The 16,585-nt window shown below is 52.9% G+C and overlaps 1 protein-coding gene across 7 annotated transcripts in view; it reads left to right on the forward strand.

Moving 5' to 3' along the window:
• Positions 1–11,501, forward strand: part of PHF12 (PHD finger protein 12) — a 29,503-nt gene extending 18,002 nt beyond the window's left edge. For 5 of the 7 annotated variants that reach the window (XM_081844066.1, XM_081844069.1, XM_081844071.1 and 2 more), the window contains 12 exons: positions 1,122–1,518; positions 2,176–2,296; positions 2,890–3,022; positions 3,136–3,300; positions 3,587–3,748; positions 4,648–5,458; positions 5,863–5,991; positions 7,083–7,229; positions 8,520–8,618; positions 8,932–9,014; positions 9,168–9,306; positions 10,088–11,501. In XM_081844066.1, coding sequence (XP_081700192.1) covers positions 1,122–1,518; positions 2,176–2,296; positions 2,890–3,022; positions 3,136–3,300; positions 3,587–3,748; positions 4,648–5,458; positions 5,863–5,991; positions 7,083–7,229; positions 8,520–8,618; positions 8,932–9,014; positions 9,168–9,306; positions 10,088–10,461 — 2,760 coding nt within the window. In that variant the 3' untranslated portion in view covers positions 10,462–11,501. The remainder of the gene's footprint in view (positions 1–1,121; positions 1,519–2,175; positions 2,297–2,889; positions 3,023–3,135; positions 3,301–3,586; positions 3,749–4,647; positions 5,459–5,862; positions 5,992–7,082; positions 7,230–8,519; positions 8,619–8,931; positions 9,015–9,167; positions 9,307–10,087) is intronic. The other 2 variants (XM_081844067.1, XM_081844068.1) reach the window with 2 other exon arrangements.
• The last annotated feature ends 5,084 nt before the right edge of the window (positions 11,502–16,585 follow it).

A 16,585-nucleotide genomic window follows, 5' to 3' on the forward strand; every position in this document is an offset into this window, starting at 1 on the left:
CATAATCGCCACCCCCAAAGTAGCAGTTGCTGACCTGCGCCTGAGGCCCAGGAGAGCTGCTGCCAGTCAAAGGAGACCACGCCAGGCTAGATGGGCAAAGAGCCTGACCTGATAGGACCTATGGTTCTTAGGCTTGATCTTTTGCTGTGTGTTCCTCAGGGCCTTGGTAGCCACCCATTGCTTCCCCGTATTTAGGGGGGTCCTTTTGACCTACCTCCCTGCCTGCTGTCCTTTCATTCCTCGGCCCACTTGGTCAGCTGCTGAGCCCAGCAGGCAGCTCAGAATGGCCAAGCTCGCAACTCACCAAACGGCAGGGCCGTGCCACTCTAGGGAATTCAGTTGAGGCAGGAATAGCACGGACCCCTTTCCCCTTTAAATGACTTGAATCCTTTTGTCAGGACAAGGGAGCAAGGTGGCCTTGGAAGTCAGTCACTGACTCTCAGCCTAACCTATCTCACAGGGTTGTTGTGGGGGTTAAATGAGGAGGAGAACTGTGCGCGTTGCCTTGAGCTCCTTGGAGGGAAAAGTGGCATATAAATGCAGCCATTAAAATAAATCTCAAGCAGTCAAAGTAGTTTTATTCCTGCAAGGCTTCTCCCCACACAACACCCCAATCAGTTCGACACAAGCAGAAATAATGGGTTGCATTCAGCTAAGTTCTGCTCCTGAGAGACCCACTGAGAAGAATAGGCCCAAGTTAGTCCCATCTGTTAATTTCAAAGGCCCAACTTTGTAAGCCTTAAAAGACATGTCATTCTTCAGCCTGAGGGGTCCCATTCCCTTCCAGACAACCTTCCCAGCACCGGATTCCAGTCCTGGGCAGGAGCAAGGGAAAAAGCAAGCGGAAGATTAAATATAAATTCTACCTTTGTACAGTACCCTCCTCTGTCCTCCATCCGTCCAAGCAAGAGGCATGATCAGAGTTCTGTGACGCATCTCCAGGCAGGTGCTTGGGGTGTGGCCCCGAGTGAGTAGCAGGGACCAGATAAGAGAGTCGGGGGGGGGCGTTGTTTGGCCATTGACCGCTGCTTAGGACTGTCCAGCGAAGGTGATGCTTCCCCTTCCTCCGGCTGCTCTGGGGCTGCTGAGTTAAGACTGCCTGCCTGCTTTGTGCCTTGCAGAAGCGGGAGCAGAAGAAGGAGCTGGGCCACGTCAATGGCTTGGTGGAGAAGTCCGGGAAGAGGACCACGTCCCCCACCAGCGACGCAGCGGACTTCTTGGACCGGGCGAGCGGCGGCGTCCTCCGGACCCTCTCCCACACCCGGCTCCTAGAGCGGAGGGCTAGCCGGCCCGGCACGCCCACCTCCAGCGCCAGCACCGAGACCCCCAACTCGGAGCAGAACGACGTGGACGAGGACATCATCGACGTGGACGATGACTCTGCCACCGCAGCAGAGGCAGACGGCGGGCAGCCCCATCTGAAGCGGCCCTTTGAGCTGCTCATCGCCGCCGCCATGGAGAGGAACCCCACCCAGTTCCAGCTGCCCAACGAGCTGACCTGCACCACCGCACTTCCAGGTGAGCAGCAGCCCCCACCCCCCTTCTTCTCAGGCGCCAGTAGAAGGGAGAAGCTGGAGACAGGGGCTCCAGGAGAGGCTGGACCAGCCTGGGCTGCTTGGCTTAGCTTGTGGGCATTGCCATTGCGAAGGGGGCAGCCTTGCGACTCCATGCCTGGTTGCATGGGTAGCCCAGCACAGCTTGGGGCCCATCACCCCTTTGGGCAGGGCTTATTCCTATCAAGACTCTTGTGTCATTCCATGACTGGGAGTTTGGCTCCATGGTTCCCAAAGTGGGCAGGTCTTTCCCAGAGGCGGTGGGATTGCGCAGGGGGACTTTAGGAGGCAAGCGGGCCACAGGGGGTTCATGGAGGTGTAAATGACTCTTGAGATGTTGAAAAGCTAGTATCACTGGATAAAGTTCATCAGGTTTTTTTTGAATTAATTAAACCAAATAGTTTTGATTGGACTTTGAATAAAAGTGCAGTCACTTGTTAATCTTCCTTAGCTGAGTGGCTGTTCTGAGTCATTATTTTTAGTAGAGTAGCATGGGGCAACGGGAATCAGTTTATGGAACCAAGGGGGCAGGGATGCAACAAAGGTTTAGAAACCACTGGCTTAGCCGTTTGAGGAATAACAGGGCCGTTTCCATTTGTCTTCCCGCCTCCCACCCACCCAGGTACTAGTAAGAGGAGGAGGAAGGAGGAGACGACTGGGAAGAACGTCAAGAAAGCACAGCATGAGCTGGACCACAACGGGTTGGTCCCCCTGCCAGTCAAAGTCTGTTTCACGTGCAGCAGGTATGGGTGTGGCGAGCAGGGCTGGGCAGGGGGCTGTAATGGCATTCTGTGCCAGCTTTCTTGGCCAAGATGGGAGTCAGAGCAGGCCGTGTCTCCACTTAGGCAGCACCATAGGAGGCATGTGGGACTTCTTGCACTCCCTCTTGGCCCGGCTATGCCCAGGGCCTCACCTGGAACGCCGACTCTTTCCCCAGCTGCGGGCAGGGTGTGGCAGGATTCCCACTTAAGGCGTTTGGAGGTCATGGGTTTGGATCATGGGCACATCCTTCTTCAGGGGAAGTGCTTCTCAGGGGGCCAGGCACCTGCTTTGCATGCAGAAGACCCCAGGCTCAGTCCCCCTCCCCATTCATCTTCAGTTTAAAGGGCAACGGGAGATAACCTCTTCCTGCCCAAGACCCTGGGGACCTGCTGACCCCAGTCAGAGTAGACCTGCCTTCCTTCACCTGGAGCTGTGATGGGGTTTTAGACTACAACCCCCCATCAGCCCCAGCCACCACAGCCATGATGTTGGGGCAGATGGAAGTTGTCGTCCGCCAGTTCCCTTTCTCTTCGCTCCTCTGTGTAGTGATGGTGCTTTCCCCTCCCCCTTCCAGGAGTTGCCGCATGGCCCCACTCATCCAGTGCGACTACTGCCCGCTGCTCTTCCACATGGACTGCCTGGAGCCCCCTCTCACGGCCATGCCCCTGGGCCGCTGGATGTGTCCAAACCACATTGAGCACGTGGTGGTAAGTTGGCCTTCCCCTCCGGGGCCTGCAGAGTCTCTCCCCTCCTGCTTTGCTCCCATGTTGCTGCTGTGACCTGGGGGCGGTGTAATGAGCGCCCCCCCCCCCTCTTCCAGCTGAACCAGAAGAACATGACCCTGAGCAACCGGTGCCGAGTGTTTGACCGCTTCCAGGACACCATCTCCCAGCACGTGGTCAAGGTGGACTTCCTCAACCGGGTCCACAAGAAGCACCCCCCCAACCGCCGCGTGGTGCAGTCCATGAAGAGGAAGGGGCTGAAGGTCAGTGGGAAAGGGGCTGTGTTTGTCTCTCTGAATGAGAGGCAGAGGGCATGAGGGGAGGCTGGGCTGGCCTCTGAGCCTCCTCCGGACTTCCAGGCTCCAGGCTCTTTCCTTGGTGAAGCTGCCTTGCGTGAGCCCACCAGGAGGTGGCAGCCTTGCCTGCGCAGAGGACGGCTTTTCCTCTTGAAGCTTGCAGGCCTCGGCTTGCTCTTTAACTAGGCTTGACCGAGAGGCAAGGCTGGGAAGATTTAACTGCCCCTCCTCTCTCTCCGATGCCCTCCCTCAGGTTCCTGATGCCATCAAGTCCCAGTATCGGATCCCGCCCTCGCTGCTGGCCCCTGCCGCGATCAGAGACGGGGAGCTCATCTGCAACGGCGTCCCTGAGGAGCCCTCGCTGAAGCACCTTTGCAGCCCGGAGCACTTAGCCACCCAGTCAGAGCAGCAAGAGGTAAAGGCCCGGGGCGGATGCCTGTCTCCAGGAGGGGCTGCACTCCTGCCGAAGGGGGGTCCCCCCCCCCAAGCTTCAAATTAGAGGGATGCTGCCTTCTGAGGCCAGCAGACTCTCAGCTTTGCTGCGCTTGGCCCTGGCTCTGCTGAGAGCAGCCCTGAGCACCTCTCCATCAGGCACCTTGTGGTGGTCTGTTAGGCATTCTCTCTTGCCTGTTTAGATGTCTCCAAGCTGGCATCTGGGGTGGAAGCAGGGCAGATAACCTCTTTCGGAAACTCGTCTCGCATCCATGCTGTGCAGATCTGTTGCGGATTCAGTCTTTTTCCCCATGGCAAAGGTCTTTTGTTTCCCTCTGGAGCTTTGGGTTGGACATCCTTCCAGTAGACAGAGAAGCCTGCGGGGACTTTGCTGGATGCGAGCAGTCTGCTTGGAATACGCAGGACAGTTCCAGGATTCCCCATGAGGTCGTTGGCTCATCTTCCTTGCCTGCCTTAGACCTTAGGCTTGTGTGTTTGCTACAGGCATCTTGCCAGCCGCTGTGAGAACAGGGTCTTGACTCAGAGGGGCCATTGGCCTGACCTGGCAGGGCCATTCTGATCTTCTTATGGAGAAGAAGGCTATCAATTGCTACTGGCCACCATGGCTATACTCTGCCTCCAGAGAGTCGGAGGCAACAATGCTTCTGAATAGCGGGTGCTGGAAGTTGCCGGAAGGGACAGTGCTGTTCTCATGCTCGGCTCCTGCCTGTGGGTTTCCCTTTGGGGCATCAGGTTGGACTAGGATGGGCCACTAGCCATATCAGCAGGGCCATTCAGGTGTCCTTTTTCAGGATCTCGCGTTGCGCTTGTTGCAGACTTCCTCTCCTAAGTGTCTCACTCCGTATTCCTTTCTCCTTCCAGTGGCTGTGCAGCGTCGTCGCTCTGCAATGCAGCATATTGAGACACTTATCTGCCAAGCAGATGCCCTCGCTCTGGGACTCTGAGCAGGCGGACAAGGTGGACGTCAAGCCGGTGATCATAGCTGACGGTTCCCTGGCCGGCCCTTACCAGGTGGCGGACAAAGCCAGCCTCCCTCCCCTCTATTCTGCGCCCTGCCCACCTGGCATTGCCCCTCAGAACTCCTTGGGGTCTTCCCTGCAGGAAGACACCCACTACCCCTCGTGTACGGACAGGCCCAAGAAAGTGTCTCCCTGCAGCGCGACGTCCAACGGCCCCAACGCCCCCACGGAGGTGAAAATCAACGGGCCGCATTTATACGGTGACTCTGCTTCTGCCAACTTGACTGACTCCCCAAGGCTTGGTGGCCAGAGCAGCAGCGCCCTCCCGGGGTTGTCCCAGCGGCAGCAGCCATGGCCCCGGCCTGCCACCCCACCGGTAGCCTGCGGGCTCCTCAATCACATGGTGGCGGGGGCTGTCGTGAAGACAGAGAACGCGGTGGGGCCAATCTCGTGCACGCACAGGGGCTCCGTGCCAACAGCAGGCATGCCGGCCTCCATCCCGAACTCTTGCGCCAGCCTGGAAGCTGCCAGCACACTGCAGAAGAAGAACGTGCAGATGCAGGTTGGGCCTCTGCTGGCCTCGGACCTGGGGGCGATGGACTCTCCTCTCACTGCCACCCGGGCGCTCACCCCTCCCCAAGCGGCAGCAGTGGGTGACGGGGTCTCTGCCATCGGAGCTGCTCATGGCTTTTGCTCACCAGCACCGCCTCCAGGTGAGAGTGTGGGGGCTTCAGGCCAGCCGGGGGTCTCTGGGAGCCCTGCCTTAAAAGGGGCAGGGGGAATGACTGAGTCCTGGGGGACGCCGCCACTTTCGTTTATTTTTATTCATAAAATTTATACACCGCCTGATGGTTAAAAACCGAAAACCTTCACTGCGGTTTGCAGAAATATAAAAAGCTGAAATTATAAGAAAATTTAACAACAATAATTTAAAACTTCCAAAAAGCTAAAATAACAGACTAAAAGCAAAACTTCCATCAGTTTCTGACAAATCCCACCCACCATTGAAGCCAATGTGTTTTGACTCTGCACGATATAAATAAATATATATATAGGTATGGTTGGGGGGGGTGCCTGTGAATCCTGACCCAGCAGTTCTTTTTGCTCCTCCCTCTAGACGGTAAGGTCAGCCCGAGCACCTTATCCATAGGAAGTATCTTAACCACCCCCTCGTTGCTCCCTCCCAACTCTTCAGCCACGCTGGACCTCGCAAGTTCCCTGAAAGCATTAATGGACAGCAGCGGAGGTGAGTCCTTGCACAAAGGCATCTTGCTGTGCCAGGAAGGGGGGAGGCAAGCAGGCAGGGAGCTCCTCTTGTTGGTCTTGGGGGGACGACATCCGCAGATGTCCCCAGGGGGCCTCCTAACTCAGCAGTGATCCTCCTGCCAGTGTGGTGTAGTGGTTAAGAGCGATGGACTCGTAATCTAGGGAACCGGGTTCGAGTCTCCGCTCCTCCACATGCAGCTTCTGGGTGACCTTGGGCCAGTCACACTTCTCTGAAGTCTCTCAGCCCCACTCACCTCACAGAGTGTTTGTTGTGGGGGAGGAAGGGAAAGGAGAATGTTAGCCGCTTTGAGACTCCTCCAGGTAGTGATAAAGCAGGATATCAAATCCAGACTCTTCTTCTTCTTCCTGAGTGGCCCTTTCGATTCTCTCTGACCAAGCTGCTGTGTCCCCCCCCCCCTTGCCACCCTCTTGATGAAGGCATCTGCACCCGCTTGGTGATGCCAGAGGTGCATTTAGTGTCGGGATACTGCTGGGGAGACGAGGGCATCAGGCAGGCCCCCAGCTGGCTCCAGACGATCACCGGTCTCCCGTGGAACAGCATCAGTCAGTTAGCAACACAAGCCTCAGATACGCTTACAGACCCATGCACACTCTGTCAGCAGTGTGTGTAAATCTCCACACAGCAGATGAGGCGGACAGAGGCAGATGTAAGCATTTATTCAGCATAGTTCAGGAACAAAGGAAAGCGTGTCTGCATCCCTTCGTCTCCAGCAAAACAGCAGTATAGCAAAAGCAACATACAAACGGAAGTTCCCAGCCGACAGTGCTGGGAGTAAACAGGCATGTGATACACAAACGTCATGCCTGTACCCTTTTAAGGTGGAATGGAACTATATCCTAACATTTAGATCGCCTGCCTGCCTCTTGCCCACCCCCACCCCCAGGCCTGGAAGGCAGGATCGTGACCCAGCTGGACCCATGGTAAATGCTATGTCTTCTTGTATTGTGTCTCTGTGGGTATCTTGCTCCTGACAATGCCGCAAGGTTTAATGCATTGATTCCCTTAGGCACCTCACCTTAACAGCACCGTCTCTTCTTCTTTTATGTCAGCAGAGATTGAGATAAACATGCTGGATGAGAAACTGATCAAGTTCCTGGCCTTGCAAAGAATACATCAGCTGTTTGCTTCCAGGGTCCAGCCCTTTGTAGGCAACGCTGGTCCCCACCAGCCCAGTCCTGGGGGAAATCATGCAGAAGGTAGGCCCGTGCCCACGTTGACTCAGGCACTCTCTTCTCCTCTTCCTCTTCTCCGCTGCTCTTGGGGGTACAACAGTCTTAAAATTATAAGTCGCCTTTCTGCTACACACTCCCCAATAGTTGAAATGCAGGAGGGGGGGCAAACAAGTGTCTGTGCCAGCAGTAGGAGAGGCAGGCTCCTTGGGAAGGGCCTGCACCAGAGGAAGAAAGCCCTGAGTTGTTCCTGCGGCACCAGAGAAGAAAGTTTCCTCTAGGCATTGGCAGAACGCAGGAGCATCATTGGCCTGATCATAGGAAGTTAGATGGTTGGTCCATTTTGCTCAGTATTGTTCGCATTCACTGGCAGTGGTTCTCAGGGTTTCTGCAGGGAACTCCCCCAGGACAACCCTGGGACCTTCTACAGCATAAAAATAAAGTAAGATTCTAGTCCTCGTGGTTCTGAATAAAGGTTTGAAATAGAAACACGGGAAGCTGCCTTATACCGAATCACGTCGCTGGTCCATCTAGTTCAGTATTGTCCACGCTGGCAGCAGTGGCTCTCCAGAGTTTCTGAGCGGACATTGCCGGTCCTTCCTGGAGATGCTGTCAGGGGTTGAACCCTGAGCAGCTGCCCGACCACTGAGCCCTCCCCCAAATAGAAAACACCTGGAATAATGGGGAAGATCTGCATTATGATGAAACGCCCTTTGCCCACCCCACCTCTCAGCCAAGGGGAGATAATCTAGCCCTCTGTTGTCCACTCTGCCTGGCAGCAGCTCCCCAAGGTCTCTGGGCCCCCCCCCCCGATGCCCTTTGACCAGAGTTTGAACCTGGGACCTCCTTCCCATTGGCATTGGGAGCACAGATGCCTTCTCGCTGCCTCGCTTTTGGTGACACGCCTGCTCAGGTGCTGACCCAGGCCCTGCGATGCTTTGTTCAAGAAGCATTGGCCGAAAGATATGCCTCTGTGGGATGGGGAGTGAGAAGGCAAATGACAAACTTCACCCTGCCTCTCCTCTTCCTCTGGTTATGGTCCTTAAGGCAAAATGAAAAATGGCAAGAACATGGCTGGTGGAGGTTTTTTTTTTGGTTGTTTGTTTGTTTGTTTGTTTGTTTTGTTTGTTTGTTTGTTTGTTTGTTTGTTTGTTTTTTTCGAGGGAGGTGCATGGGTGTGTTCAAATCCAGGGGGCTTCTTGCCTCTTGGCAGTGCTTGATCTTGAGACCACCTGTCAGGGATTCTTTAGCTGTGAATCCCTTAGGGGATCCCTTCCAACTCTACAATTCGATGAATTCCGTCTTTCTGTCTTCCAGGGCAGAGGAAGGAGGTGCAGGCCCGAGCCGTCTTCTACCCTCTGCTGGGGATGGGCAGTGCGGTGAACATGTGCTACAGGACCCTCTACATTGGGACAGGCAAGGGCTAACTCACTGGGGGACTAGCTCGCCTCCCGCCAAGGGAGGGGAGCAGCTACATGTGCTCAGCAGCCTCCTGGCTGCCCAATTGGCTGGGGAAGCGGGGTCCGCTTGCAAGTTGCTGCAGCTGCTCTCACCGGAAGCTAGTAACTGGGGTGGTGGGGGAACCCTGAGCCTTCTGGGAGTGGGTGTGCTTTCATCTCAACTTCTGCTGTGGTCCTTTCCTGCTTCCTGTGGCTTTTGGTGGAGGTTTGGCTGCACCCGAGCCGCCGATGCTCAAGAGAGTTTCTGTCTCCCTCCTTCCTTTGCGCAGGAGCTGACATGGACGTGTGCCTTACAAACTACGGTCACTGCAACTACGTCTCGGGCAAGCACGCCTGCATCTTCTACGACGAGGTGAGTCGCGCAGTGCTGCAGCCCGGGAGAGTGGCTTGATTTGGAGGCAGGTAGATTTGGAGAGAGAAAGAGAGGAAGCAGTCTTCTGGGCATCCTTGCCACCAACACTTCCTGTCCAGGGTGTGACTCTGTCTCCCTTTCCCTCTGCCCCAGAACACCAAGCACTACGAGCTGCTCAACTATAGCGAGCACGGCACAACGGTGGACAATGTCCTGTATTCCTGCGACTTCTCCGAAAAGACGGCGCTCGTCCCGGCCAGCAGCATGGTTGCCAAAGTACAGAGTGTGATCAGTAAGTTTTCAGCCTCCTGAGCACCAGAGATAAAGCAACACCAAAATCCTACACAAGGGCAACTTGCCTAGGCAGGAGAGCCCCACTCTGTGTGCGTTTCTCTCTCTGTTTTACACAAGCATTGCTTCTAGTCCAGGCTTCCTCAACCTCGGCCCTCCAGATGTTTTTGAGACTACAATTCCCACCATCCCTGACCACTGGTCCTGCTAGCTAGGGATCATGGGAGTTGTAAGCCAGAAGCATCTGGAGGGCCGAGGTTGAGGAAGAAGAGTTTGGATTTGATATCCCGCTTTATCACTACCCGAAGGAGTCTCAAAGCGGCTAACATTCTCCTTTCCCTTCCTCCCCCACAACAAACACTCTGTGAGGTGAGTGTGGCTGAGAGACTTCAAAGAAGTGTGACTGGCCCAAGGTCACCCAGCAGCTGCAGGTGGAGGAGCGGGGAAGCGAACCCGGTTCACCAGATTACGAGTCTACCGCTCTTAACCACTTCACCACACTGGCTCTAGTCCTTAGACGGCTGCACTGGTGTGAGTGTATGGACACTGCTCTGCTTAAAAATCAGAAGTCAGAGGGATGGTTAAATCAGATATCGAGCAGTGAGGGGGATGGGAGGTTCAGCTCCTTTTTGAAGCAAGGCGCCCGGGATTGCGCCCAGGATTCCGAAGGCGATCACACCACGTGTTTGTGCAACGTCATTATGGCGCTGGCAGTTTTATTATCAGTCTCCTCCACGCCACTTTCCACCTTTGCCCACTGTGCCTCTCTTCCTGTATTCCAGAGCGACACAAGAGCCGAAAGCAGCAGCAGCTGCAGCAGCCGCCCCCTGAGGAGGAGCAGCCCCCAAGCGAAGAGGCAGCGGTGATGCGTTCCCAGGCCCAGGGCCCGTCCTCCAAGCCCTGCAACTGCAAAGCCAGCAGCTCCAGCCTCATTGGGGGCAGCGGGGCCGGCTGGGAGGGGACGGCCCTCCTGCACCACGGCAGCTACATCAAGCTGGGCTGCCTGCAGTTCGTCTTCAGCATCACGGAGTTTGCGACCAAACAGCCCAGGGGAGGAGATGCCGCCGCAGCCTTAGCACAAGAGAGGGACTTGGAGGAGAAGCTGTCCCCAAAGGCCCAGCAGGTCCCTGTGCTGCGCTCAAATTCAGTGCCCTAGGAGGAGGCAGCAGCGACCGAGGGAGGGAGGGGTTGGACAAGGAACAATAAATCCTCCCTCCCAAGATCGAGAGACTCTCTCACAGACACATTGTGCACAGGATTCCCTTTGATGTACACGAACCATGTCTTGTCCGGATTCCCAACCCTCAACGTGGGCCACAGACTGTTGACGCCCTTTGCATGAGATGAAGAACTTTTAATTTTTATTATTAATATTATTATTATTGTTTGCTCAAGTTTTTAGGGGCATTTGCACATATATTTGTACTATACATTTCATTTAAAAAAAGAAAAGGAAAGGAATTAACTGCAGTGTGTTGGGAGGCCGTGCTGGGGCAGAGCCGGCGAGAGGGGGAGGGGAGGGGGTCGTTGACATTGCCCCCCAGGCAAGCCTGCTCCCCTTTGCAGTTGTAAAATAATCCCAAAAAAACCTGTTCTATTTTGTGCCAGTGACAATAGTTTTTATATTAAAGAGAAAAAGAGAAATACAGTTTTCATACAGCAAAAATCTATTCAATTATCATTGTTTTATTTAATGTAAAGGTGCGCTATCGTCCTGCCAGATTTATTTTCTCCCCCCCCTTTCCAACCTCCTGTGCCCCCCCTTCTCTCCCCCTTCCTGCTGCAGTTGCAATTCTGCGTATTGTGTGTGTGTGGCAGGAAGCGAGTTCCGATTTCCTGCCGCCCACCCTGTTTCGTTCCCGCCCCCCTTTTAGATGATGGAGAAGTATTTGGGGTTCTGTGTAAATACATCCACTGACAGCGTTTTTCTCTCCCCCCGCCACTCCCCCACTGTGTTTTTTAAGCTGTGTACGTGTGGGTTATGACGTTTTTCCTCCAGTTGTCTTAATTGTAGCAAAGCGTTTCTTTGTCGTAAGCCTCCTTTTCCCCTCCCTTTTGTTCCAGAAACTTCCCTCCCAACCCCCCCAACCCCCGCAGCTAAGTTCTGATGTACAGAAGTAAATTGCTATGTTTTAGGCTTTACGGAAACTTTTTTCCTCTCTCCTGTATTCTGTATATAAAACAAAAACTATGGCACTCGTCGCTGTCTGCCTGTCTCTGGAAATTCCCTGCCATCAGCAAGAAAAGTTCTGTCGGCTTTTGGGGGTTCCTGTAGGCAAATGTCCCTGTGGGGGGGTTTCCTTCCTCCCCCCCCCCGGGTCACAAGGTGGGTCTCCTTTTGCGCCTGCGCTGTCAGACGGAAGCCAACCGCTTCTCCTTCACCGTGTGAAGATTCAGCCAAAAGTGGGATCTGAGGACTGTCTCCCTGTTCCTGGTTGTGCACAGGGTGCCAACTTAGGGTGCCCCTTCCCCCCTCCCCCCCCCACAACAGGGTATATACTTGTAGGGCATTGTGGAACAAAAACAGCACCTCTGGCACCCAGAGGCTATATTGGGGGGGTTATGGGGGGGGGAGAGAATATTATTCCCGCCGGTTGGCCTCGACTCACTCCATCCTGGAGGTGAGATCTGCTGAGTTCTTTAAAATGTTTTTAATGCTTGGGGGGGTTTTTTGGATCTGGAAAAAATTCTTAACCTTTTTTTTTTTTTTTTTTTTGTATAAAACGGAAAAGATTTCATGACTGTTCCAATGGCATTAAGTCTGTATTAATAAACTCACATACTACTATTTAAAAATCATGGGGCTGTGCCAAGCCGTGCCAATTCTTTTTAGAAGAATTCCTTTGCTCTCATTCTTGTCATCGCCCACGTTCCCTTCCGGGCTCCTTCGCTGGGAAGCCAGGTCTCTCTCCTCCCTCCCACTAGCGGAGGCGGCCGGTCGTGGAACAAGAGAGTTGGGAGTGATCCAAAGGATCACCCAACCCCTGGCAATGCATTAGGACTTGTGGGGCACTGGGCCCCCCTCCCTCAGCCTGCCCCACCTGCCTGCTACCTTCTTTGAACCAGCCAGTGGGGTGGGTGGTGCTTCCCCTCCTAAGTCTTGATCTTGCCCCTTGTAGAACTCTGGAGAAATGGAGGGCAGAGGCCAAACCGGAAAGAATTGGCTCTACCATTGAGTTTCCTGCCTCGCCCATCCCTCACCATCAGGGGCACCAGAAACTTCCTATCTTCCCCCTAAGAACTCATGCTTTTCATGGAGCAGGTGGCTGGTTCAGTCTGTGGCCTTCCCAAAGCTGCCGGCAGGGATGGGGAACATCTGCTGCTCTCCACATGTTGCTGGATTCGTTCCTGGAAGAAGAAGCCTGCTGGATCAGGCCAGTGGCCCATCTAGGCCAGCATCCTGTTCTCACAGTGGCCAAGATGCCCCAATGGAAAGCCCTCCTCCATGATTTTGTCTAATCCAGCAACCTGTGGAGACCACAGTCTTCACCCTGCCCTGGAGAATCGCTGCCTCTTAAGCCCCCCAGCTGAGAACAGGAGTCAAATTCTGCAGAAGGTTCCTGCATTTGTTGGTCAGCTGAACTTCCCCTGTTGGCCAGCCGCCTGTTCATTCTTCAGCGGAAATCAGTTAAATAACTTTCCTCCCTCCACCCTCACCAATAACATCTTCAATTCCAGCATTCCCTGTTGAGTTGGGATGCTCTGTTTATCCAAGGGGTGTCTAGATTGCCGCAGCCAGCTTCAGCCACTATCACTGTATATTGAACTCCACTTATAATACTGCTTTGATCATTCATAACTTCTAATCAAGTTTAACCTTGGATCACACAATGTCCCTTTTATGAAATCAAAGGTGGAAAAAGCAAGTTAACTTGAAATTTCTCAACATATGCATGGTGTACTTTGCAAACAAATTTTCTTTTGCGAAAGACAAGTTTCTGTCCTCGAGAACTTAATCTAAATGTTGGCAACAAGATGTGAAACAAAGGAGAGGGAGGGGAGGGCAGAGCAAGGAGGAAAACCAGTTGCACAACTTCAATTTCTGTTTGACCCTGGGGAATGATTTCAGGGACTGGTGCCTCCAACTCCCATGAGCCTTAGAGTCAGGGATGCCCAAGAGCCAGGCATGGTGGGAGTTAGGAAGCCATCCGGTGCAACGTGAGGGTCCCAGGGCCTTGGCTTAAACCAGGTGCGGGGAACCTTTGGGCCTTCAAATGGTGCTGAACTACAACTCCCATCACCTCTGGCCATTGGCCATGCTTGCAATGCTGGGGCTGATAGACATTTTAGCAGCATCTGAAGGGCCAACTGTTCTCCATACCTGGTTTAAAGCAATAATAATAATAATAATAATAATAATAATAATAATAATAATAATAATAAATTTATTATTTGTACCCCTCCCATCTGGCTGGGTTTCCCCAGCCACTCTGGGCGGCTTCCATAAAAACCAAAAATACACTAAAATATCACAGATTAAAAACTTCCCTGAAGTTAAGATGTCTTCTGAATGTCAGGTAGTTATTTATCGCTTTGACATCTGATGGGAGGGCGTTCCACAGGGCAGGCGCCACTACCGAGAAGGCCCTCTGCCTGGTTCCCTGTAGCTTAACCAGAGTTCCTAGACCCCTGGTGTTTTGTTTCCTATGAATCCTTGGTAGTGGCTGGCCTAAAGAGCTTTTGGGAGCTTCCTGGTGCCTTGCAGGAGGTTGGGTTGGATGACCCTTGGGGTCCCTTCCAGCGCTACGATTCTAAAAGCCAGTTGCGACCCGTTTCCCTCCATGTCCACTTTTCCAAGAGCCTTTGCCAGATCAGAACAGCTCCGTTGTTGAGATAAAATGCTGAAGGGGAAAAGGCTGGCTGGCTGGCTGGCTGGCTCCAGGGGTCAGCAAACTTTTTCAGCCGGGGGCCAGTCCACTGTCTCTCAGACCTTATGCGGGGGGGGGGGGTGAACGAATTTCTATGCCCCACAAATAACCCAGAGATGCATTTTAAATAAAAGCGCACATTCTACTCATGTAAAAACACGCTGATTCCCTGGACCGTCTGCTGGCCAGATTTAGAAGGCGATTGGGCCGGATCCGGCCCCCGGGCCTTAGTTTGCCTACCCATGAGCTAGATGGACCATCTTTGCCTTGATGGAAAATCAGATCCTCGGTCTTATCTAGCTCACCACTGTCAACACCAGGGTTTCCTAGACTTGAGTCTTCATCCCATCATCCCTGACCACTGGTCCTGCTAGTTAGGGATGATGGAAGTTGTAGTCCAAAAACAGCTAGAGACCCACGCTTGGGAAACCCTGGTCTATACTGACTGGCAGCAGCCTCAGTTGCGGACTTTGTGCTTTAAAATTTCTATGTGCAGTGCCAAAATTTGCTGCCCCCCCCCCTTCTGTTGTTTGTCAATGTGGTGTCCTCTCAGCTCAGCATCCAGTGTGGACGAACTGGTTGTCCTTCTCTAAATCCGCCTCTGACAGCCTTCCAGGGTTTCCCATTTTTAAGGAGTTGGGTGCCTTTGCATCCTTGCGATTCCAGGGTTTCAAATCTGACACCTCCTGCATGCAAAGCAGCTGTCCCACCACTGAGCTTCCTAGGGCAATTTCCCTAAAAAATAGAGTAAGATTTCTAGTCATGAAACAAAGGGCCGGCTTAAATAGGAACACTGCCTTAGAATCATAGAATCATAGAGTTGGAAGAGGGCCATCGAGTCCAACCCCCTGCCAAGCAGGAAACACCCTCAGAGCACTCCTGACATATGGTTGTCAAGCCTCTGCTTAAAGACCTCCAAAGAAGGAGACTCCACCACACTCCTTGGCAGCAAATTCCACTGTCGAACAGCTCTTACTGTCAGGAAGTTCTTCCTAATGTTTAGGTGGAATCTTCTTTCTTGTAGTTTGGATCCATTGCTCCGTGTCCGCTTCTCTGGAGCAGCAGAAAACAACCTTTCTCCCTCCTCTATGTGACATCCTTTTATATATTTGAACATGGCTATCATATCACCCCTTAACCTCCTCTTCTCCAGGCTAAACATGCCCAGCTCCCTTAGCCGTTCCTCATAAGGCATCGTTTCCAGGCCTTTGACCATTTTGGTTGCCCTCCTCTGGACACGTTCCAGTTTGTCAGTGTCCTTCTTGAACTGTGGTGCCCAGAACTGGACACAGTACTCCAGGTGAGGTCTGACCAGAGCAGAATACAGTGGCACTATTACTTCCCTTGATCTAGATGCAATACTCCTATTGATGCAGCCCAGAATTGCATTGGCTTTTTTAGCTGCCGCGTCACACTGTTGGCTCATGTCAAGTTTGTGGTCAACCAAGACTCCTAGATCCTTTTCACATGTACTGCTCTCAAGCCAGGTGTCACCCATCTTGTATTTGTGCCTCTCATTTTTTTTGCCCAAGTGCAATACTTTACATTTCTCCCTGTTAAAATTCATCTTGTTTGTTTTGGCCCAGTTCTCTAATCTGTCAAGGTCATTTTGAAGTGTGATCCTGTCCTCTGGGGTGTTAGCCACCCCTCCCAGTTTGGTGTCATCTGCAAATTTGATCAGGATGCCCTTGAGTCCATCATCCAAGTCGCTGATAAAGATGTTGAATAAGACCGGGCCCAAGACAGAACCCTGTGGCACCCCACTAGTCACTCTTCTCCAGGATGAAGAGGAACCATTGATGAGCACCCTTTGGGTTCGGTCAGTCAGCCAGTTAGAAATCCACTGAGTGGTAGCATAGTCAAGACCGCATTTTACCAGCTTCTTTACAAGAATATCATGGGGCACCTTGTCAAATGCCTTGCTGAAATCAAGGTAGGCTACATCCACTGCATTCCCTTCATCTACCAGGTTTGTAAGTCTGTCAAAAAACGAGATCAGGTTAGTCTGACATGACTTATTTTTCAGAAATCCATGCTGATTATTGGTGATCACAGCATTCCTTTCTAGGTGCTCACAGACTGTTTGCTTAATGATCTGCTCCAGAATCTTCCCTGGTATTGATGTCAGACTGACTGGGTGGTAATTATTTGGGTCCTCTCTTTTCCCCTTTTTGAAAATAGGGACATTTGCCCTCCTCCAGTCTGCCGGGACTTCGCCTGTTCTCCAGGAATTCTCAAAGATGACTGCCAGTGGTTCTGAGATCACATCTGCCAGTTCTTTTAATACTCTTGGATGCAGTTCATCTGGCCCTGGAGACTTGAATACATCTAATACCATGTTAAACCATTGCTCCATCAAACTCAGCACTGTCTACACTGACTGGCAGGGTTTCAGATGGGGGGGGGGGTCCT

This window comes from Podarcis erhardii (assembly GCF_964252035.2).
Source record: "Podarcis erhardii genome assembly, chromosome: 16".
Taxonomy (NCBI): Eukaryota; Metazoa; Chordata; class Lepidosauria; order Squamata; family Lacertidae; genus Podarcis; species Podarcis erhardii.